General features: G+C 48.3%; 1 protein-coding gene across 2 annotated transcripts in view; it reads right to left on the minus strand.

The window, feature by feature from the left end:
- Positions 1-13,640: 13,640 nt before the first annotated feature.
- FBLN7 (fibulin 7) overlaps positions 13,641-27,310 on the minus strand; it is a 44,069-nt gene continuing 30,399 nt past the window's right edge. Inside the window, exons 4-8 of one of the 2 annotated variants that reach the window (XM_082642471.1) lie at positions 21,618-21,743; positions 18,778-18,915; positions 17,628-17,765; positions 16,543-16,681; positions 13,641-15,102 (exon numbers count right to left, since the gene is read on the minus strand). In XM_082642471.1, the coding sequence (XP_082498597.1) occupies positions 14,730-15,102; positions 16,543-16,681; positions 17,628-17,765; positions 18,778-18,915; positions 21,618-21,743 (914 nt within the window). In that variant the 3' untranslated portion in view covers positions 13,641-14,729. The remainder of the gene's footprint in view (positions 15,103-16,542; positions 16,682-17,627; positions 17,766-18,777; positions 18,916-21,617; positions 21,744-27,310) is intronic. The other variant, XM_082642472.1, reaches the window with a different exon arrangement.

The following is a 27,310-nucleotide window of genomic DNA, read 5'->3' on the forward strand; positions in this document are numbered from 1 at the left end:
AATGAATTATGAAAACATAAAAAGGTTTTTAATGAAAACGAGTGATTCCCTGTATCCTCCCTTTTTCCTACCCCCTCTGTGGGAGGTAGAATTCTAAGACGGCTCCCAAGATTCCTCGTCCCCAGTGAACACAGCCTGTATAACCTGCTGAGCGTGAGCATTACTGTGAGTAGGATGGACTTCACTCCCATGGTTAACTTAAATTATATGCCAAAGATGAAGTGGTTTTTACCTTTGGTGTAACTAAGATCTCAAATCAGTTGATTCTGAGTTAATCAAAAGGGAGATGATCCCAGGTGGACCCTAACTAATCAGATGAATCCTTAGAAGAGACTGGGCTCTTCCTGAAGTCAAAGATTAGAAGTGTCAGATTCCCCTACTAGCCCTGAAGTAAGCTGCCGTGTTTCGAGAGGGCCGTGTATCCAGAACTGTATCCAGAATGACAGGGAAGAAATGGGAGCTTCAGTCTTAAAACCACAAATTACTGAATCCTGCCAACAGCTTTAAGAACTTGGAAGAGGTGCTCCAGACTTGTTTTGTATGTTCCTAGCTCGGTCCTTGAATGGGCCATTTCTCTAAGGAGCCCAGATTCCTTTTAATTGAGAAGACAGTCCCCAACTTAAAATGGTTCCACTTAGTGATTTTCACACACGATGGTGTGAAAGTGATGTGCATTCAGTAGAAACCATGCTTGGGTTTTTGAGTTATGATCTTTTCCCTGGGCTAGTGGTATGTGGTAGAATGCGCTCTCATGATGGGCAGCCCTGCAACATGAGAGTAAACAACCAAGAACTTAACGACCATTCTGTACCCAGACAACCTCCTGTTTTTCACTTGCAGTACAGTATTCAATACATTACATGAGATAGTCAACACTTGATTATAAATTAGGCTTTATGTTAGATGATTTTGCCCAACTAACTATAGGCTAATGTAAATGTTCTGAGACATTTCAGGTGAACTAGGCTAAGTTATGATGTTCAGTAGGTGAGGTGTATTAAATGCATTTTTTATGATATTTTCAACTTACAGTGGGTTTATTGAGACAGAACCCCATCGTAAGTTGAGGAAAATCTGTAGTAGTTACAATCCAAGATCTGGATGCTGGATGTGCTTATTGCTTTTGAGTCTGGTCAGCTGAAGACAGGCCCTGAGAATGTAGTGTGAACTGTCATACAAATCAAAGACCATTTAGGGAGGAGTGAATTCAGCTTTTGAGGAGCTCCCCATCTCTTCTGCCTGGTCTGGGGGACTATGGGTCCTGGTTTTCAGTTGTCATTTTGGGGCTCTTGATTTTCAAGGCTGCTGTGGAGCTGGGGAGAGGAGAGTGAGATTAGGGCAAGTCATTGTCACGAGGCATTTTACCCAGATGCAGCTGTTTTTCATGAGTAAATTCTCTTTGAATTGTTGTAAGGCTTTAATTTCCAGAATTCTGAAAAAGTTGATTTTCACTGTTTTTGCCAGTGTTCTCTCATGCCTTTTATGGAGTAGTAGGTTTCAGAGATTCTTTGTCTGTCATTCCAGAAGTGGTAACAACAGTTCACTTTTTTTTTTTAAAGAAGATGTTGGGGGTAGGTGTTTATTAATTAATTTATTTATTTTTGCTGTGTTGGGTCTTCGTTTCTGTGCGAGGGCTTTCTCTAGCTGTGGCAAGCGGGGGCCACTCTTCATTGCGGTGCGTGGGCCTCTCACTGTCGCGGCCTCTCTTGTTGCGGAGCACAGGCTCCAGATGCGCAGGCTCAGTACTTGTGGTTCACGGGCTTAGTCGCTCCACAGCATGTGGGATCCTCCCAGACCAGGGCTTGAACCCGTGTCCCCTGCATTAGCAGGCAGATTCTCAACCACTGCGCCACCAGGGAAGCCCCAACAGTTCACTTTTAAGTATTTGACTTTTTTTTTTCATGCCTGTACTTTAGAAACATTTATCTTTGATATGAAGACTGAATGTGTGCCATTTTCCTGGTCCTTTTATTTCAGAATCCCCCTTTCCTGCCTGGCGGTCCAGGAACTCATCTTCCTGGCAGGATGCTCCTCATTCCTGAGTATTTAGGGCCTTCGTTCCTGCTCCAAATGTTTAAACTGCCTTTTTCTGTGGTTCCACAGAAGTGGCCTTATTTACCGTTCACATAAGTCTTAAATAAATACGAGTTTTGTATCCCAGCTGTATCCTGCGCAAAAATATTTCCAATTTATTTGCCTGGATGTGTTGCTTGGCAGGTAAGTTTGTTACATAATAATATAAACTGGACTTTAATTTTGGACTTCCTGAACAGATTTGTGATTCAGCCCATATCTGCTGTCACACGAGCTCTTTCAGCCTTCTGTGTGCCTGAGAACTGCAAGCCAACTTCAACTTCCTCGTGGAGCTGAGCTCAGTTAGGTGAACCCGGAATCAACAGAAATGCTCCTTATTTCAGCCAGAGGAACATGAAACAGTCATTTCAGTCCATGAAGAAGGAAAACCTGGTCCCAGTGAATTCCTGATTGTCTCGGGGGCTGAATGGCTGTCCTTGTGCAGCTGTGAAGGGTTCTGTGTTCTTCCCAAGCTGGGGAGGTGATGCAAGCCGCCCGTCAGGAAACAGAAGCCGCCTAGCCTCCCGGAAGACCGCCAGCAGCTCTGCAGGGCTGTGCTCTTGGGGATGCGCCTTCTAGCTAGATCTGCACCAGAAAAAAGAAGGGGGAAAATGACCGTGACTTTCGAATGGGATGTGCAGGCCCCTCCATCTGGGGGGCCAGAAGGCAAGAGGGGAAGGAGGAACAGATGGGGAGACACTGCTGCTGCCCTCGGCCTCTGTTCTGTCAAATTTCAGCAAGCTACCGTGGCTGAAGTGCTGCGGCTGCATGAAGGACCATGGAACCGGCCTCCTGGGCCCACCCACGAATTAGCGAGGGTCTGTTCAGAACCGTCCAGGTCAAACTGCAGGAGTGAGAAATGGGGGTTCAGGCCAGCAGTTGTGTCCATGGCCTCAGGCCCTCACTGGCCTTCCCTCTTCTCTGAGGCCTCACCCACATTTTCTCTGTGTCGGGGGCAGCTTTAGCGAACTTAAGGCAAGGGCACCCCTCGCCCTCCACCCTCCATTGGGCTCAGCAGCCCTCACACCCCTTAAATTGCCCTCCCTGATATTCTGGAACTGTTACAAGGGGTGTGCAGTGTCTCTGTCTTGTTGAAGGCTGTATGCCCTGCGAGGATCAGGCACATAAAAGGCCCTCACTCACTAGTCATTAATCATTAAAATATTTCCCCCAACCATAGGAAGAAGGGTGGCCCTTTAGGTGAAAAGGATGAAAGTGATTTCTTAAAACGTTTAAGAATTCAAGTGGTAGAGGCCAAACCATGAAACAGCGCAGATGGGGGTGATGGGTCCTTCTGCTCAGATACGTCCCCAGACAGAAGGGAAGGAGAGTGGCTGACGGCCAGGGTCCCCTGTGTGTCAGCCCGGCGCGCACACACCTCCCTCTGTGTGACATTCGCGTGTGCGTGTGCATGGATGAGGGGCCCTCCACGCTTGGCACGGTTCCTTCTCTCATTTCCACACTTGGGCCTCTTAACTAGTACCAGTCGCCAGCTACCTAGCACACGCCTCCCAGCTGGTCACCGCCTACCAGTGTGTGTGGATCTGGGGAGCAGGTGGACCCCTGGTGGCTCACGTTGGAGGTTGGTGCCCATCAGTCAGAGACCACCCGGCACCCCCTTAGGGTCCACAAAGCAGGTTTATAATTTGCTGCATCAAGACAGAGATTGCATTTCTGGGGACTGGGGGCAGCTCAACAGGAGGGAGTTAGGGAAAGATAAACACAGAGTTTTTGAGTCAGTCCTGGGATGGCCTTGGCGGGAGTGGGGCAAAATTTGTCAAGTACAGAGTTGCTGGAAGAGCCGGTGGTCTTGTCCCTGCGAGTGAGCAGGTGTTAGGAGTTTACACTTAAGAGTTTGCCATGCTCACGCTCTGAATGGGTGTAGTTTCTGGGTGGTGTGAGTCCCAGAGCAGCCTGTTTTGAAAAGCTGTGGCTTGTTTTAATTTTTGGTTTCCGCCTAAGGTTGGCTGGCAGCCGAGCAGTTTTTCGCTCTTATCAAAGTGTGGCAAGTAAGAGATGGAGGGATGCTAGGAAATGACCTTTTCCTGTCCAGCAGTGGGAGGGCATTGCCTGCGTGATGCCCGAGGACACGACAGGATGGTTTCTCGTTCAGGGAAGGCCCCGACTCTGAAGGAACTTCTGCGGAATTTCTGTCCTTTTTTTTAATATAAATTTATTTATTTTATATATATATTTTTTATTTTTGGCTGTGTTGGGTCTTCGTTGCTGTGCATGGGCTTTCTCTATTTCTGGCAAGAGGGGGCTATTCTTTTTTTGGGGGGGTGTATACTATTTTATTAACATGTAAATTTCACCAAGAGTTCAAGCATATGCTAGCCATTCGTTCAGATTTTTGAAATAAAGACAAAATGGGCAAACAGCTTTATGGGTGTGATGTACTTAACACTGCACAATATATTCACCAACTAGACAATCTAAGGGGTGGGACAACTGTACACTTAGGAGCACCAAGTATAGGAACAAGCCCTGGAATTGGAGGAAAAACCCACCATTCAGGACTGCACAGAGGTCCTTGGTTGCTAATAGAATCTTCCCTTGACTTGAGACTTGAGACAAACCAAGGGAGTCTGTCAGTATACAAAAACCACTGCCTTTGGTAACAGGATGGACTGGCCAGAGCCAATTCAGATTGTGGGGGCCAGTCTGAAGCGAGCAGGGTTGGCTGGAGGCTGGACATGTTGCAGCTGAAGTCCAGCATCGGCAGATGAGAGCAGCCATATTCTAAAAAATCGCTGATTTCTACACAAGTCGGGGCGCGGGGGCTGCTCTTTGTTGCGGTGCGTGGGCTTCTCGTGGTGGCTCCTCTTGTGGAGCACGGGCTCTAGGTGCGCAGGCTTCAGTAGTTGTGGCACACAGGCTCAGTAGTTGTGGCTCACGGGCTCTAGAGCGCAGGCTCAGTAGTTGTGGTGCACGGGCTCAGTAGTTGTGGCTCGCGGGCTCTAGAGCGCAGGCTCAGTAGTTGTGGCACACATGCTTAGTTGCTCTGTGGCATGTGGGATCTTCCCGGATCGGGGCTCGAACCCGTGTCCCCTGCATTGGCAGGCGGATTCTCAACCACTGCGCCACCAGGGAAGTTCCCTGTCCATTTCTTTTGACTCAATTTTTTTTTTTGTGGCCGCGCCCCACCGCATGGGAGATCTTAGTTCCCCCACCAGGGATGGAACCAGTGCTTCCTGCAGTGTAAGTGCAGAGTCCTGATCACTGGACCGGCAGGGAAGTCCCTCGAGTCACTTTTGATCTAACTTATAAATTGTGTTCCCCTTCTGTGTGTGTCAGAGGAAAAGGAAATGCAGGCCTTGCATTCCGGTTTTTAGGGCAGAACCTGACTTTATCTGGTACTTCACTTGCTCCACGATGTCCCCGCTGTGAACGACAGCAGTGTCATTCACTGTAGACCATGGGGGAGGGGACTTCTGAGGCTGCACTGCGGGGGAGGGGGGAGCAGGGAGAGCCGCCTCTCCTGCTGCTGCAGGAATGTTGCTGGAGAGGTGGTAGGGGTGCGGGGGACCCAGGGTAGGGGCTGTGGGGAGGGGAGGAGAGCTGCGAGAGGAAGCTTTTGATCCTGCAGACCCTGAGGGGAGAATGGTTTTGATTTCATGTCCAGCCTTCTAGGCTCATAATCCAGGGTTGGGATGAAGAGTCCAAATTCCTTCCTTTATCTGGACTCAGTGAATCTCTTTATGAAATATGCTGATTGAGCCCCTTGTTTCAGCTCTTACTGCTGAAATAAGTAGAATTATGTCACTGCTGGTTATAAAATTAGTCAACTTCTCTTTCAAAAAAAAGAAAAAAGGCCACAGTGTTTGAAAATTAGCGTCCTGAACGTCCCCAACGTGACTCTGCACTCATTGCAAAGTGGTCTTCTCTGACTCTCAACTGAGCAGGAATTACACAAGTTGATCGTTTTTTTATCACTTGTAAGGGCTCCAAGATTATTGACAAAGAAAAGGATGACCAGGCTGGGATGTGGGCTTTTGAAGAGAAGAGTGTGCTTGGCACTGGGTGGCTGTCCAAGTTCCCCAGAATGGAGGTGCCCCCTCCCTCGGTGAGGTGGGATGGTTGACCCTCAGCAGATGCTCTGCAGAGGAGGCCAGGATACAAGGTGTGTTCATTTGCTGTAACAGAGGACCACAAACTCGGTGCCTAGAACAACGGAAATGTATTCTCTCTCAGTTCTGGAGGCTAGAAGTCTGAAGTCAAGGGGTGGGCATGGCCACGCTCTGAAGGCTCCAAGGGATGATCCTTCCTTGCCTCTGTCTAGTTTCTGGTGGTGACTGGCGATCCTTGGCGTTTCTTGGCTGTGACAGCCTAACTCCAATCTCTACCTCTGTCTTCTCTCCCTGTGTATGTCTGCATCTGTTTTCTCTTCTTATGAGGATACTGGTCATTGGGTTAAGGCCCACCCCAATCCAGTATGACCTCATTTTAATTAACTAATCACATCTGCAAAATCCCTATTTCCAAGCAAGGTCACATTCACAGGTACCAGGTGTTAGGACTCGAACATACCTTTTTGGCGGGCACCGTCCCGCCAAAACACAAGGCCTGTCCTGCTCCCGAGGCAAGAGGTTGCAGTAGTACCGAGGCTGGGCCTTTGGGGCCTCCTAAAACTCCTCCGTGTTGCTGGGAAGCCTACCTCCACCTTTGAGACACACCACTGTAGCCCAGTTTTGCAGTTTAAGGTATCACTTGTGTGTGTGGCTTTTGTGTTTGTTTGGTGTTAAGCACGTATAAGGAGTTGAGTTCATCCCACCCCTCAGTCCACAGCATGATCTCATCATCAGTGATGGAGGAATTCTCCCTTATTTTATTTTTTTCCCTTTCTGCCCTGCATCAGTCAGGATAGTTATGCCGGAGTGACAGCTCTAAAATCTCTGTGGCTTGAAACAACCAAGGATGATATTTTTCTCATGCTGCGGACATCGTGGGCCAGCAGTTCACTGTGTCACACAGGTAGGCACCTAAGCTGTCAGCGCAGCCTCCACCTGAGTGGGGCCACATGCCATCAGGGAAGGGAAAGAACTCTGCAGTACTGTGACCGAACCACAAGGGGGCAGAAGTGCCCAGAGGTGGGAGAATAGGAGCGATTTGGCCAGATTTGCCCATGTTTGCCCTGATCGCCAGCTCTTTTATTGGGTTGGCCAATTGGGAAAAACTGGAATGACCTTTTTGGCCAACCCAATATTTTGCGGCTTGTCTGTCACCTTGTCCATGGGTTTCCATTAAGGATTTCCATCTTTAGGAGGCTCTCACTACTGTTTCCTTCCTACTCATCTTTCTAATAGTCCCTTCCCCAATCCACTGCCTCAGGGCCCTGATCTTTACAAACTAAATTAAAGCCAAGTTGTTTGTGGGTGCGATGGGTGGCCCCTCTTAATGCATTCACGTTGGTCCTCATGATTTAAAGTTCTCCAATCATCAGTCTCTAGGCAAGTGTTGAGCACCTGCCGGGGAGAGCAGGTGCTGGGGCTGCACCACTTCCTTGGTGGTCCAGTGGTTAAGAATTCACTTTCCAGTGCAGGGGACACGGGTTGGAGCCCTGGTCGGGGAACTAAGATCCCACGTGCCGCGGAGCAGCTAAGCCCTTGAGCCGCGACTACTGAGCCCGTGTGCTCTGGAGCCCACGCACCACAAATAGAGAAGCACTCATGCTGGAACAAAGACCCAGCACGGCCAAAAAAAAAAAAAAAAAAGCCTGCTCTCATGGAGCTGGGATTCCAGCCAGTTAGATCCAGGATGCTTTGGGCTACAAACAACAAGAATTCCATCTCAAACCCACTTAAACCATAACCACATTATCATATATAACAGGAAGTCCAGAGGCAGGAAAGTTTCCAGGGGTATTTCAGTTGGGACCCCAGCTCCATTTGGCTCTGCCTTTCACCAGGAGGCTTTTTCCTTATACTAGCTTCTTTCATTGTCCGTAAAATGGTTTCCAGCAGCAACTGTGAGGACATATTCCCTCTTATTCAGTGGAAAAGATAGAGACCTTTCCAACCATGTAATAAGAAAGCCGTTCCCTTCATTCTGCCTGGGACATTCACTGGTTGCCTTGGAGCCTGGAGGGTGGGTGGTGGGTGATCGCCTTCCCCTGAGTCACAGGCTGGAATGAGGAGTGAATTGGTTTACTAGGGCTGCCATCACAAAGGACCCAAGACACAATTATGGAGGCTAGAAGTCTGAGATCAAGGTGTCAGCAAGGCTGAGTTCTGAGGCCTCTCTCCTTGGCTTGTAGATGGCTGTCTTCTCCTCCTTGGGTCTTCACACGGTCTTCCCTCTGTGTGTGTCTGTTCCCTAATCTCTTTTTATAAAGACACCAGTCCTGTTGGATTAGAGCCCACCCTAATGGCCTCATTTAAACTTAATTACCCCTTTAAAGACCCTATTTCCCAATACAGTCACATTGAGGTACTAGGGGTTAGGATTTCAACATCAGAATTGGGGTGTGGGTACACAATTCAACTCATAACAAGGAGGGAAGGGGCTCTGAGCAGAACAGGTTTCTTTATGGAAGGTGGAAAAGGGAAATGGATATTGGATGGGCATCCAAGAGGCTTCATGCTATGGGGAGAGACAGAAAACAGGTAAACAAATACGATCATTTCAGATAGTGAAAAGTACTTTTGAAGAAAGTGAAACAGGGAAAGGTAATCAAGAGGGATGGCAGATGGGTGAGCAGCACTGGCAAGGGCGGCTGGGACGGCCTCTCTGGGGAGGGGACTTTAGAACCCACCCAAGTGGAGAACAGAATGAGGGGCAGGGCAAGGAGGAAACGGCAGACCCAGGAGCCCCAGGGTAGGAGTGAGTTTGGCAGGGTCCAGGGCAAGGAAGGAGGCGGGTGCATTTAGAAGCATCACAGGCAGTGGTCCAGGAGGTCGGCAGGGGCCAGCTCACTGAGGCCTCTGGGATGTGGGGTTGCCCGCTAAGATCCGGCTGCACTCAGGGAAACAGTGATCAGGACTGAACATGTTGCATTTCCACGTGGCCGAGTAACTGCAGAGATACATCTGTCCCGTGGGCAGGCTCCAAACCACTGTAAAACCAGCATTGGAGGGAGAAAGACCCCTCAGAGGATGGTGCCCTTTCTCCAGCTTCCAAGGCCCAGTCCCCAACCCAGTCTGGCACTGCCTGCCAGCTGAAGGCAGGAAGGCAGGAATGAGGACACAGCTCAGCTTAGCCCACAGGACTCTGGCAAGGGGTGAGGAACAAAACAAACTCTCCCTGTGATGGAACTTGATGGCTTGGGTGGGGAGGACAGATGAGTCTAAGAAAGAGATCTTTATCTCCAGCACCGTGTCTGACCACTCGGCCAACTGTAAAGGGAAGGAAGGCGAGAGACTGTCCAGGTGCCACCACATGACGGTTGTGAATCCTGGCTCAGGCCAGCAAGGTATACATACCATGGAGCCTGTTTTTCCTCTAGAAAGTGTATCTAAAGAGCTTCCTGGAGGTAAAGAACTAGATGGAGAAAATCTGATTTTTCATTTGAAGGTGGTGGTCAGACTCAGAAAATTCTGTCAGCCCAAGCCCAGTTTTCACCAAGTCATAATACTCTGCTGGGTGCATGTCAGCTGACTTTCCCATGGCTTTGCTGATGCTGGATTTTGTTGGCAATGCTCCTTGTGCGAGTGAGTATACCAGGAGATGGCTTGCACGTCCCACTAGAGTTCCCTAGTAAGAACCATTTCAGTGCCAGCTCCTCCGTGAACTGGTCGCAGCCCTTCCCTCGACCTCTGAGCTTGGTGAACCTGCAGCACCATGCACGGGGACTTTAACTCTGTTTCTCCCATTGTCCCTGGTGAGATATGTGAAGATCTTATCTCCCAGCCTGAGTATAAACCCTGTCTTACGCAGGGATCATCTGTTTGCAGAGAACACCCAAAAGGGCTATCTGATGAAACCCACAGGTCGGAAGCCAGATTTCAGGAGGCACTGGAGCCCTAAGCAGGAAAGCAGGAGTGGCACGGTAAGAACATGGCCCTAAAATCCTTTGAAACCTCTCGGTTCAACTCAACTCAGTGAGGTCACTGGTCCATGTCCACTTCCCTCGACTCAGTGGCTGCTTGTGACTATGTCAGCCAACAGTGTGGCGGAGGTGACCTTACGTGACTTCCGAGGCTGGGTCATAAAGGCCATGCAGCCTTCTACCTTGTTTTCTGGGACATGCACTCTAAGAGCCCTGAGCCACCATGTCCGAAGTCTGCCTACTCTGAGGCCACCATGCTCTGAGAAAGCTAACCCACAAGGAGAGTCCAAGGATAGTTTTCCCGTTGTCAGTGCTAGTCTCCGAGTCATCCCAGCCCAGGCCAGACATGCAAGTGAGTGAATGACCCTTCAGGTAAGCCCAGCCCCCAGCCAAGGAGTCTTCCCAGCTGAGGGAGGCACAGACATTGTGGAGTAAATATAAACCACTCCACTGTGCTCTGTCTGAATTCCTGACCCACAGAATTTATGAGCATAATAAAGTAATTGTTTTAAGCTGCTAAGTTTGGGGATATTTTATACAGCAGTAATAACCAGAACACAGAACTAGGCTCCCTCCCTGCAAGTTTCCTTTCTTCCCATGTAGCATCATCGTCCTCTCTGTGTAGATGAGCCCAAGGTGGTCATCCCAGGCCTTGCTTTACATCACGACTTCCTTCAGACCCTTGAGATTCTGAGTCCTAATTCCAAACACCAGGAAATGAAATCTGATTGTCACCACACACGATCACAGTGTTTGCAACACCTAGGCTACATGGATTATCATCTGCATACAGTTAGTATATACTGACCACCCTCTTTTGCTGCCTTTATTTTCATAGCACTCATCACTCTTTGAAATCACACACGTTTCTTGTGTATATATATTATCTTCTCACTTGCTATAGTGTAAGAGTACCATTAGGTCAGGGTCTCTGTCCATCTTCTCTTCCGTTGTATTCTGAACAACTAAAACAGTGCCTGGAACACTGTAGATATCCAGGAATATTTATGCAGCTTATAAACACCTACAGATTTTCATTGTACAAGGTAGAAGTCGTAGAAGTCCACTTTTCTCTCCCTGCACTGTGAGCTTGGTGAAAGCTGAGTCAGTGGCTGGTGGACCCATTCAAGGCTGACCATGTCTCTCCTTGGGGCACATGCTCAGATGCCCAGTAAACCATGCAGTGACCATGACCATGCAGTTTATTGTGACCATGCAGTGATACTTTGTTTTCGGCTTATTTTCCTTTTAGTTTGCTAGTATAAGTTTGCTAGTTGTAAGTATAACATTTTAAAAATAAGATGATTTTTAAAAGTTATCCCAAAACCTAGCTAACTTTCCATCCCTTAGGAGCCCGTGATCCAGTTGGCTTGTCCCTCATGTCTTCCTAGTGAATGTTGATTGCTACTCAGAAGTCCAGGACAGGCGGGTGGGCTAGCTGTGGAATAGCCCTCCATTCAGGCTTCTCTGTCCTTCCAAAGGAGAGTCTGGTGGATGCACAGATGTGAGAACTGGGGACAGCACTGGGGCCTTCTTTGGTTTTAGGGACACCAACTTTCATACATTGTTCATGGGGATAGAAAGTAGTATAATCCTTATGGAGGAAAAATTGGCCCTAGAGATAGAAAGGCAAAAATGCAAAAAGACAAGTGCATATTGTTGCAGTATTTTAATAGCAAAGGACTGGAAACAACCCAAATGTCAGTCAAGGGTGACTGGTTGAATAAACAATGGTATGTCCTCATAATGGAGCATTTTATAGGAGAACATTCCATCTGGTTCTATGGGATAATATTCAATATATTGTTAAGGAAAACAAGCAAGATCAAGGAAAGTGTGAAATGAATTAGTATGCTATCATTTATCATGTGTTTATATGTTTTTAAATGGAAGGGTAAAATGGAAAAAACGGGATTATCTATGGTAGAAGGAGGACATAGGGCGGAGGGGACTGGGTTAGTATACAGACTTCTCGGATTACAGCTCATTTTGTGACTTTGACTTTGGAACCATATAAATAGTTTACACGATTACTTTTAAAAATTAAAAAAGCAATCTCTAAAAATTTAAAACAAAGCAAATAACCATAACCCTGATTCAAGCTTGGGGCATAACCACAGAGAGAGGAACTATTCCAAGTTATTTGATTGTCCATCCCTAATAGCAGAAACCCTAAGGACAAAAAGAACTGAGAAAGAAAAATCTTAACTGTTTTCAGTAATTTTTTGATGATAATATTGTTATCATTGCATTGTTATTCTGAGGATTTAAAACAGTGTATAATTATTTTGGTGATTTTGAGAAGGAGGTCTTCAGAATGAGAGAAAGAAGAGCAGATGTAAGATCAATGAGGTTACATGAAAAACCCTGTATTCCTGAGCTGGATTGGAAGTATCGGTATAAACTCATGTACTGTTTCTTCTTAAATACTTATTTCCTAGCTGTTTCCACTAAAACCAAGAAACAATGACCAAACCACTACCAATGAGCCCTCCTTACACTCAGATTTTGATCTCTAATGACCGTTCCCCATTGAAAGGAACCAGGGATCGCTGGGCAAAAAAATCGATAACTTCAGGGCTGGAGCATAAAATATACAAGATGAGCTTGAAACATCTTGTCACAAAACTCTTAAAGACCACTAGGGTCATGTCAAAAAGAATCAGCCAACTTGAAGCAGTTCACAAGAGCCAAAGAGGACAGTTTGAGTGACAGGTAAGATAATAACTGCAATGGATTGAAACATACATATCAAATATGTTTAAACCATGAGTTCATAATGTATCCAATAAGAAAACAACTCTCCCTGGACAGCTTGGAAAGATGCCAGGGAACCACCTTGGAAACTGACAAAGGGGAAAAAGTCAAAAATTTATCCAGTCTTTCCTGTACAAACCAAACCTCAGGGTAACCAAATAACTGATGAAAGGAAGTTTCTCCTTATAAGGTATGCCAGCTAATAAACGAAGAAACAGTAGCACTAGAATATTACTTGCAACCCCTAAAGAAGTAGTGGATCTATGGAATAATCATCAATAGTTGCTAACATCAGAAAAGAGAGGCAACTAGAGATGATACGGCTCCCCCTGGAAGAACCTATCACCACCAATAAAGTAGTCTTGCGAAAATAAACCTAACTGGAGTCTGCTTGAATTTCTAAATACAACTACTGATATATAAGAAATAAACAGGACAGAGGACCGTGTTAAAAAGACACTACAGACAATGCAAAGCAATTATACTCCAATAAAGATGTTAAAAAAAAAAGAGAGAAGACACTAGAGAGACAGACTCAGGAAAACCCAGACTGTGAGAAATTCTGTAGGACAAAGGACCTTCTAACAAGGACAAAGGAGGCTTCTTCCAACAAGCCTCCAGGTTATCTCAATAATGCCAAAGCGTGAGAACCACTGCTACAGATTACAGATTTAAGAAGTGAATCAACAAATTACAGAGCATGGACCTAATTCAAACAAAAAAAATCACGAGCCACTCAGAAACTTGAACAATGACTAAATATTTGAAGGTATTAAGGAATTGCTGATTTTTTAGGTGTGATTGATATTGAGGTTATGCTTTTTTAAAGTTCTTATGGTTTAGAGATAATGCTGAAATATTTACAGATGAAATGATGTGAGGTCCAGGATCTGCTTCAAAATCATCGTGGGGTGGGGTGAGAGCAGAGATGAAGCCAGATTGGCCGTGAGTTGATTGTTGAAGCTGGTGATTTGGACATGGGGTTCATTCTATTGTCTGTACTTTGGTATATGTTTGCAGTGGTACCTTACAAAAAGTTTTAGAAGCCCCTTGCCAAACAACATGAAACTATTACTTGGAAAGGGCTGTGTTTTCTTATTCATTTATCCCAGTGGGTCCAGCCTAGACAGGAAGAGGACCAGGTACCCCCTCCTAGGAGGAACTGGGCTAGCTCACGTTCGGGGACAGGCAGGGTGGGCAGGGATGAGCCACAGACTTTATTTCTTCAGTTATAATAGCAGGTTACGTTTTGAGATATGAGGAGTTCTCGAAAGGGAACTAATTCAGGCAAAATCTACACGTGAACACTGGTTCCTTGATCTGGATGAATCTGCACCGGGGTCCAGGCCCTGCCACGGCCCTCTGATGAGAAGGCTGGCAGGCGTGTCACAGAGGGGAATGCAGACAAGAACGTGCTGGGTCGTGGAAGGGAACCCTGCCCCCCCATCCCATGCCACGTGCACAGGGGCATGATTTGACCCTCAGCATGACCAGAACTACTTCATAACAAGGCTTGACTATAACAATACAGGAGGCTGGACAATCATCTCAGACACATGCCATAAGCTCTTCCCTCCCTAGCTAGTTCAAGCTCACGGTGCCCCCCAACACAGCATTTTGAAAAGCTGCCCACCCTCTGTTAAAAAAAAAAAAAAAATTTGCGAAAGTGCATAATCTAAGGGGAGGACCTTAAAGCAGAAAAACGTGTGATGGTAGTAGTTTGGGTTTGGGGGCTGCGCTTTGGTGCCACTTCCTGGGACAGAGTGCAGCGCTGCCCTAGGAACGCGGGGGACAGGCAGACGGGCGGTGGGCAGGGTGGGGAGAGATGTCTGCCGCAGTCAACGCCTGCAGCCGAGTCTCTGAGGAAGAGAAATGAGCCCAGATTGCTGCACACCGTGACCCCATGGCACCCTCAGAAGTCATAAGGGGACACAAAGATGGTGACCTTGGACACGTGGTTGGCCTGGAAGGAGCGGTCCAGGTATTCGGACATGTCAACATCCACCTCCAGTGTCTGAGGTCCCTCCAGGGTCTGGACCAGGATCAGCTCCCCTGTCTGGCGGTCCGAGCGCTGCATTACAAAGTGGCCACGGCTGTTCCCACCCACGATCCCAAATCGCAGGCTGTTGGGTCCAGGCCGGCCGGGGGCCGAGGCCGTGGCCATGCGGAAGAGCGTGATGGGCGTCTTCAGGTTGGAGGGCAGAGAGAGGTAATGGAAGGAGATGGTCTTGGGCATGTGGCGGCAGGGCCTGCTGTCCATGGGGCAGGGGTTCCGTTCACACTGGCTGGAGCAGAGAGGCAAAACGTAGGGAGCCGTCAGCCTTGGGGGAAGTCAGGAGGGGCTGCTCTGACCGGGCTTGTCTGCCCACCCGCCCTCCAGCAGAGGCCACCAGAGTGACCCTTCCAGCCACGGGTCCCTCGCCACGGGCGCTTCAGAGCCACAGGCCAGTGAGTGTGACTGGCGTCAGGCCTGGCCATGACTCACCTGTATATGTATGTCCGGGTGTGCATGCATGTTTATATACGCTATTACTACTGTTTTTACAGAAAAATAAAGCCGGGGAAGATTAAATAACAACGGTGCTGGCATTCAAACCAGGTGCCCCTTCTACACGTGCTGAGACCCCAGCAGTTAGCTGGCAACATCCTGGAATGTGGTTCTCCACATGTGGTGGGCTTTCTAAACACCCAGTGTCTGTTCTTTTTTGGGGGGGAGGAGGCGCGCCCCATGGCTTTTGGGATCTTAGCTCCCTGACCAGGGATCAAACCCAGGTCACGGTAGTGAAAGCGCCAAGTCCTAACCACTGGAGCACCAGGGAGTTCCCCCAGTGTTCACTCTTAAAGCAGGACACCCTGTCTTCCTCAGGCATGTGGAGCCAGGGTGGTGTGGAAGTGCTTTGATAGTTTTCTGCCTTGTCCAACGCAAGAGACAGATGCAATTTAGCGATTCTGGTGACTCAGATCGTCACCGTTAAGGAGGTCAAATAGCACTTCCAGATGTTAATCGGGGGTGTCCCCAAAGGCTGTGACATACAGGTCTCTCTGTCCCTGCACTACGTGACACCGGAGGAAGATCTTCACTCTCAGTGAATAACTGCCACTCTTCAGCGCCACCGACTTTCTTGCTGCTTCTAATCTGCTTTAGCCTTAAAAGCAATTCAGGCAGCTAAACGAGTGAGGTCAATGCGTTCTAAAGACAATCTAAGGCTCCTGTGATCTCTTTCTCAGAAGAAAACGTGTACTTTGTGATAGCTGCAGTTATTCTCCTTAAAAGCCTGTCTCCCACCTTTTGGAAAAAAAAAAAAGTCTGTTAGGTGCTGAGGTTACTAGAAATTGAACTTCCTAGTAGCAGTGGAAAAGCAGAGTAATATAATGCAAAGTGTACAGTTACCATGTGAACAAAGGAAATGATCCTATCCTGAACCTGTGTAACATACACCTGCCTCCTGGCCGCCTCACCATGGCCCTCTTCCCTCCAGTGGCCTCCCTGTCAGCAGGGGAGCGCTCAGAACATCATTCTTAAGTGCGCAGGGCAGCAGTGCATTCAATGCAACCTCTAAAGGGAGATGGGAGCTCTGAGAAGCCAGACTCCCAGCTCCGTGCCTTTCATCAGACAGAACTGTACCTTCTCCCAAGAACGCCGAAGGAAGAATGCAGCCCAGCCCCCAGGAGGCCTGGGTGAGGGATGTACGTGCTCAGCCATGGGTGGCCCTGGCTATACTCACAACGGAGAGGTCTTCACGTAGCTCACGTTGCCGCTGCCCTCGGGGCACTCGGGGCTGACGCACTGGAAGCCTCCACCCGTGTTGATGCACACGGTACCCCGGGGGCACACGTGCTGCGGGCTCACACACTCATCGACATCTGAAATACCGGACACCCAGTGAGGGTGAAGACCCCCGACACCCCCTCCATCACTGACGGGACTACATGAATGGCCCGACAGGCACTGGAATGAGCTGCTCCACACGCAGTGAACTTTCCAAATACCCAGTACTGATTCTTAAAACTGGAAGCCCGGTCGCCCTTAACCATTTGAAATCCAGACCTGGTGGAAGTGCTGGGGAACTCCCCTCCCTGGATCCCATCCTCCTCCCCCGGCCATGACAGGTTACAGAGGTGCTGGAGGGCACGGACGAGTGCTACTGGTCACAACACTTCTCCCAGACCTGCCTCCTCCGCCAGAGGGCCCAGGACTCTGCCCTCCGTGGCTCATGTCATGCCCTTTATATGTTCTCTGCTCCCTTCACACGTGAGTTCCCGGGCTGGAGGCTGGGTTTCTTCCCAACCTCCGCATAATCCTACGTGGGCCTTCGTGAATACTTGTGGGATGGAAGGATGGATGGATGGATGGATGATGGGTGATGGCTGTCTGGATGCTTTCTCCCTCTAGTCCCAGGTGACCCACTCCTCTGAGCCCCGCAGTGGAGCCCCACTAGGACGTCACTGGGGAGCTGCCTGTTCTCTCAGGTTCCATGTCAGCCCATGGAGGAGCCCTGTGCCCTCTCCTCCTCCCCCAGTAGTTCAGAGCCATAGTCTGGGACCGGGGCTTCCCTGGTGGCACAGTGGTTGAGAGTCCGCCTGCCGATGCAGGGGACACGGGTTCGTGCCCCGGTCCGGGAAGATCCCACATGCCACGGAGCGGCTGGGCCCGTGAGCCATGGCCGCTGAGCCTGCGCGTCTGGAGCCTGTGCTCCGCAACAGGAGAGGCCACAACGGTGAGAGGCCCGTGTACCGTGAAAAATAAAAATAAAAAATAAAAAGAGTATCATAGTCTGGGACCACCTGCCTCTGCCGCGGCCTCACTCACCCTCACAGCTCTTGCCATCGGCCAGGGTCCGGTATCCGCTGGGGCAGGCACAGCGGTAGGAGCCGGGGGTGTTCACGCAGGCGTGCATGCAGAGCCGGGAGCGCCCCTCCTGTCCGTAGAGCTCGCATTCATTCACATCTGGGGACAGAAATGCCCAGTATGACTCCAGGAGCCACCAGGCGGGTGGCCACTAACCGTGACCCAGGATGGCTGCTGGGTCACCATCTCTGGCAGCTGTGGCTAACTGGCTGGGTCGGGTGTGGCCACCAAGCCCTATCCCCGGCAGAGCATGCAGGAGCGCTCCCCTTTGTCCCAAGCCAAGGACCCCGAGGGCTGAAGGGAGGAGTCGGGGGGCTGATGTGGTCGACCTGAGGCCAGCTCCTCTAAGGCTGATGACTACCTGGGGAGACCCTGCAGAGGCTGTCAAGTCAGGCCCAGCAGCCCAGGGAGGAAGGCGTGGGGCTGCAGACCGAGACTCCCACCCTGGTTCCCAGCCCCACCTTAACCCTCCTCATCTTTAGGAGTGGTGTAGGAGGGTTTCTGCTGCTGTAAAATGAGGCTGTTGGCACCAAACGGCCAATTCTTAGGTTTGAACCAATGGTTTGAGTTGTTTCCAGAAGGAACTTCAATAATCGGGAGAGGTTTGCAAAAGTGGGCCAGTCAGTAAAGCTAAGCCGAGAGGGGGCCAGAGAATGAGCCCAGTCCCCTGCACAACTCCGGGGGGGGCGGAGTGCGGGGAGCGAGGGGCTGTCTACGTCACAGCGACTCTAGCTCCTGCCTGCCACCTGCCCTGCGATCCCAGCCAAGAGGGAGCGGATAAGGGGCCTGAAGGCTCTCCTAGACGAGTGTGCGTGTCCGGGGGGAGACCGGGGACCCCTGGCTGCTTTCTCTACAATCTGGCTTTCTTAGGACCGCTCCTGATGTCTCCGCACTGGCTGTGTCCTAGCAACCATCTGCGCCACACTTACCTAAGCCGCAAGGTGGGCGGGCCTTTCTGAGACCACGCCCGGGAAGCCGCCGGCCGCGCGCACTCCGCCCCTAGGCCGGGGCGGGGAGCGCCCGGTGGGGGGTGCTGCAGGTTGGAGGCCCTCTCCTCACAACCCCAGCGTCCCCACCTCCGCCTCCCTCCCCCGGCCGAGCCCGCGCCTACCCTGGCAGACGCTGTCTTCGGCGGCGCCGCTCAGGTGGAATCCGGCCTCGCAGCTGCAGTGCTGCGTCCGCTCCACCTGCGCGCATCGCGGCGCGCGGCTGAAGGCGAGGTCCCCCGCCTCGCTGCCCTCGAGGGCGACTGCGGGGAGAAAACACCCTTAGGGCCGGGCCCGGCGCACCTGGGCCTGACCTTGGAGGAGCGCCGAGATCAGGGCGTGGCCCCTTCTCAGAGCTTACTCTGTTGTAGGGAAAGGAAAGGCACGGAATTAACCGAAACCCAGCCGTCGGTCCAGGGCCCACCGGAAGGGGCGAAGGACAGGGGACGCACCCGAATAGAACGACGCACGCAACTGCACCCTGAGGACCACAGCGACGTTAAATCCGCGTTTCACTTACAAAGGCTTAAAACACCAAAATTCTAGCCGTGATCACTGTAGTTTAAATAAAACTATGCAGCTTATCGAAATAATGCCATTTGCAGCCACATGGATGGACCTCGAGATTGTCATACTGAGTGAAGTAAGTCAGACACCGAGAGACAAATATCATATGGTATCGCTTATATGTGGAATCTAAAAAAGGGTGCAAATGAACTTATTTACAAAACAGAAATAGAGTGACAGATGTAGAAAACAAACTTCTGGTTACCAAGGGGGAAGGGGGGAGGGATACATTGGGAGATTGGGATTAACATATACACACGACTATATATAACACAGATAACTAATAAGGACCTACTGTATAGCACAGGGAACTCTACTCAATACTCTGTAATGGCCTATATGGGAAAAGAATCTTAAAAAGAGTGGATATATGTATCTGTATAACTGATTCAGTTTGCTGTACAGCAGAAACTAACACAACATTGTAAATCAACTATACTCCAGTAAAAATTAATTAAAAAAAAAAAACTCTGGAGCTTAAAACACTACTTCTTTTTCAGGGTTCTTTTTTGTATGTTTAAAATACTTTCCTAAAAGTGTCTAAGCTTTTTGTTGGTTGTAACTAAGGACATAAATCAATTTTCTTATCAGAAAAAAAAGTGTTAGTTTTTGAAAGTTTTCAAAGGATTGAGAGCTCTCGTATGGTCAGAAGAGACCGCAAAGGAATCGGTGGTAAATGTAATGTGACGCACAAGAGGACTCTTGCTGTATGATTCCACTTACGTGAGGTTCTTAGTGGTCAGATTCATCCAGACAGACAAGAGGATGGTTGTTGGGGGAAGGGTGGGGAGGAGTTGCTGTTTCACGGGCACAGAGTTTCAGGTTTGCAAGATGAAAAGAGTTCTGGAGGTGGATGGTGGTGATGGTAGCACAACAGTTGGAATGTACTTAATGCCACTGAACCATCGTACACTTAAAATGGTTAAAATGGTACATTTTATGTTATGTATATTTTACAATAGAAAAAAATGGTGAATGTATTTTTTTAAAAAAAGGAATCGGAGAGGCTCCCCACTGGGAGCTGGAAAGACACAGGGAGAGCTGGTGGGAAGGAAGGCTGCAGGCTGGGGGACCAGGTGAGCAAGAAGCCTTGTTCATGGATCCTGTGAGGACGTGAACTGGCTTCCGATGCTCCTGCTCACTCCTGCCTTCCACTTCCTCGCAGATGTTCCTGGCATGGGGATAATTTCTATATAAACCGTCCCCTGGGCCTGAGGATCAATTGCCTGAAGGTCCCGACAGCAGAAGCCCTGGCAGTTGGGGCTTAGAACACTCAGTGTCCAGGACCAGCCCAGTTGGGTTGAAAGGGAGCCATTTCTTTTTCCTTCCTGGTTCTAAATAGGGGGAGAAGCAGTGAGGCTGCCAAGAAGGCCCTGTTTCCACATAGGGCAGCCCCAGGGACAGGCGCTGTCAGGGGGCCTCTGGGCTCTTCCTGAGAAAGTGCAGCAGGGTGACTCAGCTGAACGGAATCAAGACACATTAAGCAGCAGATCTCTGGGGACAACATTTAAACCTGACCTTGAGCTGGGTCCAATGCGAGGATATCAAGTATTGACAAAGCTTGTACTCTCTGGACACCAATTCCTACCCCCCCACCAAGATTCCACTCAGAAATCAAAGACAGTCAGACAGGACACTTCAGGCTTTTCTGGCAAAGGAATAAGACATCTTTAGGTTTTGACTTTTTTTTTGTTTTACTTCATGGCATGCAGGCTCTTAGTTCCCTGACCAGGGATCGAACCTGCACCCCCTGAAGTGGAAGCATGGAGTCTCAACTGCTGGACCGCCAGGGAAGTCCTGGTTTTGATTTTCTTATATAAGAAATGTTGGCTGCAGCATAGTGTAGAACCGCCACCCATCCGCCATAGAGTCCTTACCACTGGATTTTCTTGGCACCTGCAAAAACAGCCACAGTGTGACAGCTAGACCTTCAGGCTGGACAAATGTTGAGACTCAAGTGTGGATCATAATCTCATCACCAGTCGAACGTCTAGTTCATCCAGCTCTGAAAATACTTTGGCCTGTGTCAGTAACTACGAATTTTGCAGGATGGGATGAGAGCGTCTGCAGGAGAAGCTGTTTGGCTGACGTGCAGAGGAAAAGTCAACCATGTGAAGGTGGCAGCAAAGGAGTTTCTCAGGCCAAGTTCCCAATCTGGAGGGTTTTCAGGGTGGGGTCAGTCCTTCCACTTGCATTTTCTTCCATAAGAAGGATCAAAACTCTGGTTCCACAAAAGAACTAAACGCCATCCCAAAGAACCACTTCAGGGAACCAGAGGGATCCTTGGATGTAAAACAGAGGACATCCCGCCTGGTCTGCCTTTGGTGACCCATGACCAGGGTCCTACTTCTCTCTCTGCAGCAGACCATCCTCCCCCAGCCCCACAGCCGCTACGTACCAGTCTGGGCCTGATGCTGACAGCGGCTCCCCGTCCTTCCCGGAGGACAAATGCATTTGTACTGGTTGTCGCCTTCCACACATGTGCCACCATGCTGACAAGGCTGGCTGGAGCATTCGCTGATATCTAGGAAAATAAATACGTTTCCAATACAGGTATGTGAGTTCTACTTCTAAAACGAACAAACAGAAAACAAAGATGGGGTCACTTTCTTTCCATGGCAGGTGACTCCAGTTTGTCACCTCCCCACTCTGCTCATGCCACGGCCCCTCCCAGCAAGAGCAAGAGCTGGGAGGGGGCCAGTGGGGCTGAGACGTAGCCTACCCTCCATTCAGCAGGCCACGGACCCTGGCACACGCGGCGCCCACCTGGAGCTCTGCCTGTGGGAGCTGGCCCATCACCCAGCTGTGTTCCACCCAGAGGCACCATTTTCTAATTTGCAGCGTAGACGCTGTAGCGGGGCAGAGGCAACTACGTGTGGCCTGTGCCCCCATTGCCTTTGCGTCGAGCCTTACAGCTCCCCAACTCTGCCCCTATCAACCAGCTCCCAGGTAGAACACCTTCTGAACGAGAACTCAATTCAGAGGGTTATAAGAGAGAGGCGTGGCCCATCAGAATGTCCAGAGATGGGGAAAACGAACTCTTTCCCAATTCCCACCCAGACACCCTCCTGTGCTCATTATTTCCTGTGCGACCAGGGAGGAGTTAATCTTGACCTTGACATTTCTTTAATGTCGGAAAAGGGAAATGTTCTTTGCTCATATACACAATGGTCCTGTGGGAAATACATAGAGAGATATATTAAACACGTTTAAAATTTTAATAGGTTTAGGGACTTCCCTGGCAGTCCAGTGGTTAGGACTCAGCGCTTTCACGGACGGGGGCCCAGGTTCAATCCCTGGTCGGGGAACTAGGATCCTGCAAGCCGAGTGGCGTGGCCAAAAAATATGATAGTAATAAAGTAAAATAAAAATTTAATAGGTTTAATAGGTTTTAATAGATTTTTCTCTGTGTGGTAGATTACAGGTAATTTTTGCTTATTTTTTATACTCTTCCGTTTTTCCACAATAAATTTTCTAATGAGAAAAAATGATTTTTTAAGACCCTCGGCCCACATCTGCTTGTTGTGAGCTCCTTAAGCCCAGTTTTAACGCACAGAGCACAGGACGTTTCCACCAGGGAGGAAAGGTTTGTCAGTTCACTGACTTGACCACAGCATCTTGGGAAAGAAAACTGGAAGTACCTTCTTGTTGGCATAAGAGCATCCTTTCCTGCTGTGTCTATCAGGAGGGAGGAAAAGGTGCTTTGCTCCTGATGAGAACAGCAGCCTTCCTGTGGGTGGGTTGGCAGGGACTTTGGCTTCTCCTCAGCCTCCTCGTAATTGGGATGTTATGTAGACGATTACATGGATTCTATTAATTGTGAAAGGACCCAGACCATCCAAATGCTGCTATCCCTGGAGAAGGAGCCATTCCAATTCCTCAGTAACCTCAGCCTGGGGAGGGGAACCTCAGCGATCGCCCCCTCTATGTTCTGTTTTCAGATGACCGGTTTCCAGGAATGTGTCTGGAACGACACAAATGCCCCAGAGCTTGGAATTCCTGTTTCTGCCCACTGTCCAGCACCATCATTGCTCCCCAGCAAAGTCTGAAAGTGGGCAGATCACTAGGCTGGGAAGTTATGGGCAGAGAGCCAAAGACCGTGAACCGGAGAATCTTTCGGTTTGGCCCCGGGGCGGTGACCAGCGCCATTGTCTGTCCCCTGCTGGGCTTCCAGTGGAAGGCACTGAGTCTAGCTGCACCTGGCTGGTGTGGGTGTGGGTGTGGGTGCGCATAGGGTGGGATGGAATCATTGGCTTGATCGAGAAATGCAGAGGTGCCCCGCTCCCGTCTGGATCTTGTTCCCCAGGATTTTCATTTCTAGACAGGTTCCATTCGACTCTCTTTATTTCTTATCTTGATACAATGTCAGGCATTCCATGGTCTGATGTCCAGTTCTGGCGCCCCATCTGTGACCTGATTGAGGTACAGTTGTCATCACATTCTTATCTGTCCAAGCTGTGGCATTTAGCTAAATGCATGGCGACTTCAGAGCTATAAAGAAGACACTGGTAGACCTAAATAGACGTTTCTCCAAGGAAAGCATACAGATGGCCAACAGGCACATGAAAAGATGTTCGGCATCGCTAATAACTAGAGAAATGCAAATCAAAACTACCATGAGGTCCCACCTCACACCGGTCAGAACGGCCATCATTAAAAAGCCTACAGGGGCTTCCCTGGTGGCGCAGTGGTTGAGAGTCCGCCTGCCGATGCAGGGGACGCGGGTTCGTGCCCCGGTCCGGGAAGATCCCACATGCCGCGAAGCGGCTGGGCCCCTGAGCCATGGCTGCTGGCCTGAGCCACAGGCGTCCGGAACCTGTGCTCCGCAACGGGAGAGGCCACAACAGTGAGAGGCCCGCGTACCGCAAAAAAAAAAAAAAAAAAAAGCCTACAAATAACAAATGTTTGAGAGGGTGTGGAGAAAAGGGAACCCTCCTACACTTTTGGTGGGAATGTAACTTGGTGCAGCCATTATGGAAAACAGTATGGAGGTTCCTTATGGTAGAGTTATATGATCAGCAATCCCACTCCTGGGCATGTATCTGGAAAAGACGAAAACTCTAATTTGAAAAGATACATGCACCCCAATGTTCACAGCAGCACTATTTTTTTAAAATTTATTTTTACTTTTTATATTTTTGGCTGCGTCGGGTCTTTGTTGCTACACGTGGGCTTTCTCTAGTTGTGGTGAGCGAGGACTACTCTTCGTTGTGGTGTGCAGGCTTCTCATTATGGTGGCTTCTCTTGTTGAGGAGCACGGGCTCTAGGTGCGTGGGCTTCAGAAGTTGTGGTACGCAGGCTCAGTGGTTGTGGCACACAGGCCCTAGAGCACAGGCTCAGTAGTTGTGGCTCACGGGCTTAGTTGCTCTGCGGCATGTGGGATCTTCCCAGAGCAGGGCTCGAACCCGTGTCCCGTGCATTGGCAGGCGGATTCCCAACCAGTGCGCCGCCAGGGAGGTCCCCATAGCAGCACTATTGACAATAGCCAAGGCATGGAAACAACCTAAATGTCCATCGACAGATGAACTGATAAAGAAGATGTGGTATATAAACAATGGAGTATTACTCAACCATAAAGAATGAAATATTGCCATTTGCAGCAATATGGATGGACCTAGAGATTATCATACTAAGTGAAGTAAGTCAGAGAAAGACAAACATTATAGGATACCATTTATATGTGGAATCTAAAAAAAAGAATGCACATCAACTCATTTACAAAACAGAAACAGATTCACAGACATAGAAAACAAAATTATGGTTACCAAACGGGAAAGGGACAGGGAAGGGATAAATTAGGAGTTTGGGATTAACATAGACACACTACTATGTATAAAATAGATAAACAACAAGGTCCTTCTGTATAGCACAGGGGAACTATACTCAATATCTTGTAATATCTATAATGGAAAAGAATCTGAAAAAGTATATATATATATATATATATATATATATATATATATATATATATATCCGAATCACTTTGCTGCACACCTGAAACTAATACAATATTGTAAATCAACCCTACTTCAAAAAAAAAAAAAGAGGGTACTGGCAGAGACTATGGAGAGGCTGGAAAGCCAAAAGCATGGATGATAATTCCATTTTAATCTGTTTACTGAGCACTTACTGTTTCCCTGGAACTAAGCTAAGTGTTTTACATGCATGAGCTGATTTTTCCTCTTTTATTTCTGTTTCCTGTTGTTTTATCATCTTGCTTCAAATTTTCCATTTCTCTAATCACCTCATTTCTAAGGTTTTCTGATTTTTATTTATATTGTCCTTTCATCGTTTTCATCTTTTTAAAATTTCTTTCCACTTGTTTGGAAATGCCAGGTTACAGTTTTCATCTTTTTTTATGGTCATGTCTTTCTGGGATTCCTTCATTGACTGTAGAGGGTTTATTCTCTGTTTTCTTATAATAATTTGTATGGAATTTGGCAAGAGTCCTGTTCTGTTACTCATATTGAGCGGAAATAAGTTTTCCCACATAGCTTTTCTGACTTACTGACTCTTAATCTCCCCCTTTAGTTGTTTGTCAGGGTGGCTCATGCCTTCTCTGCTCCGCCCCATCCTCTCTCTGACTTTTACCTGGACCATCCCTTTCATTCTTTTGCGCCGATTTTCCTTGTTGGGCTCAATTTGGATTCTCCTCCTATTCGAGTCTCCTCCACACTGGAGCTTTGAAGTGAGAAGTTTCCAGAGATCCTTGGGGCCAGATTGCTCCAGCCACTGAAACTTCTTGATGCAAAGATGAACCCCACACCTGAGAAAATTGACCCAGAAAGACCAGTACTGAGCCGGACCCCAATACAATTATTGGATTTTCAAGAAACATTTAAAAATCCTTTGGGCATCCAGGCACGAAGACTTGATAGCAACAACAGTATCTGTTAAACCAGGAGACGTGGGAGAACACGTTTAAGATGCTCAAGAAACTGTGAGACATGTATCTGACGTCCAACGGTCGTTGGCTGGTAAAGCTGTACACTTCTTGAAAGTGTAAGAACTCGGGCAATTGCCCCCCTGAGTCCCTCCTTCAAGGAACCACTGGAGAGAGGTCAGCATGAGGACAGTGATGCTTACCAAGGCGCAGCATCACAGGAAGAGAGATGACGGACAGCAGGGACTTCCCAGCAGAAGTATGTACCGCCGCTTTGCCCAAACAGTACAAAAATCTCACCAGAATCTGATCAAGCCTCTGGAGGTAGCTGCCAGTTTATAAGAAATACAGAGACCAAAAACTTACAAACTTCCAGTCATAAGATAAGTACTAGGCATATAATGTACAACGTGACGACTGTGGTTAACTCTGCTGTGTAGTATATTTGAAAGGGAGTAAACCCTAAGAGTTCTCATCACAAGGGGAAAAAAAACATTTTTTTTTTGTATCTGTAGGAGATGATGAATGTTAACTAAACTTCTTGTGGTAATCATTTCACAATATATGGAAGTCAAGTAGTTATGCTGTACACCTTAAACTTACGCAGTGCTGTATGTCATTATATCTCAGTAAAACTGGACACACAGACAAAAGAAATGCAGGTCATGTTAAATGACCCCACAGGGATGCAGTGAGCAAGATCAAGGCTGTGGGAAACAACCCATTTTCTTCAACAAATAAACTGCAAAGGAATGGGAGACGGGGAAGAGGAGTTGTCTCCTTCAAGACGACGATGGATTGAAAAGGTGTAGGAGACACATCAACCAACTGCAACGTATGGAACTTATTTGGACCCTGGTTCAAACAAAGTGTTAAAAATATGAGAGACAATTGGAGAAACGTTTACCCTGACTAGATATTTCAAGATATTAAGGGATTTGCTGTGTTGATAATTACTGGGCTATGAGTAGCTGAGAACCATTAAACTATTCTTTCTACTTTTGAATGTTTGAATTTTTTCATAATGAAAAATGTTTTAAGATTGCTTGTCTTGATGAATGGATAAAGAAGATGTGGTGTATATATATATATATATATATATATATATATATACACACACACAATGGAATATTACTCAACCATGAAAAAGAATGAAATAATGCCATTTGCAGCTACATGGATGGACCCAGAGATTATCACACTAAGGG

The sequence above is a fragment of the Mesoplodon mirus genome (genome assembly GCF_964341445.2).
Source record: "Mesoplodon mirus genome assembly, chromosome: 14".
Classification (NCBI taxonomy): domain Eukaryota; kingdom Metazoa; phylum Chordata; class Mammalia; order Artiodactyla; family Ziphiidae; genus Mesoplodon; species Mesoplodon mirus.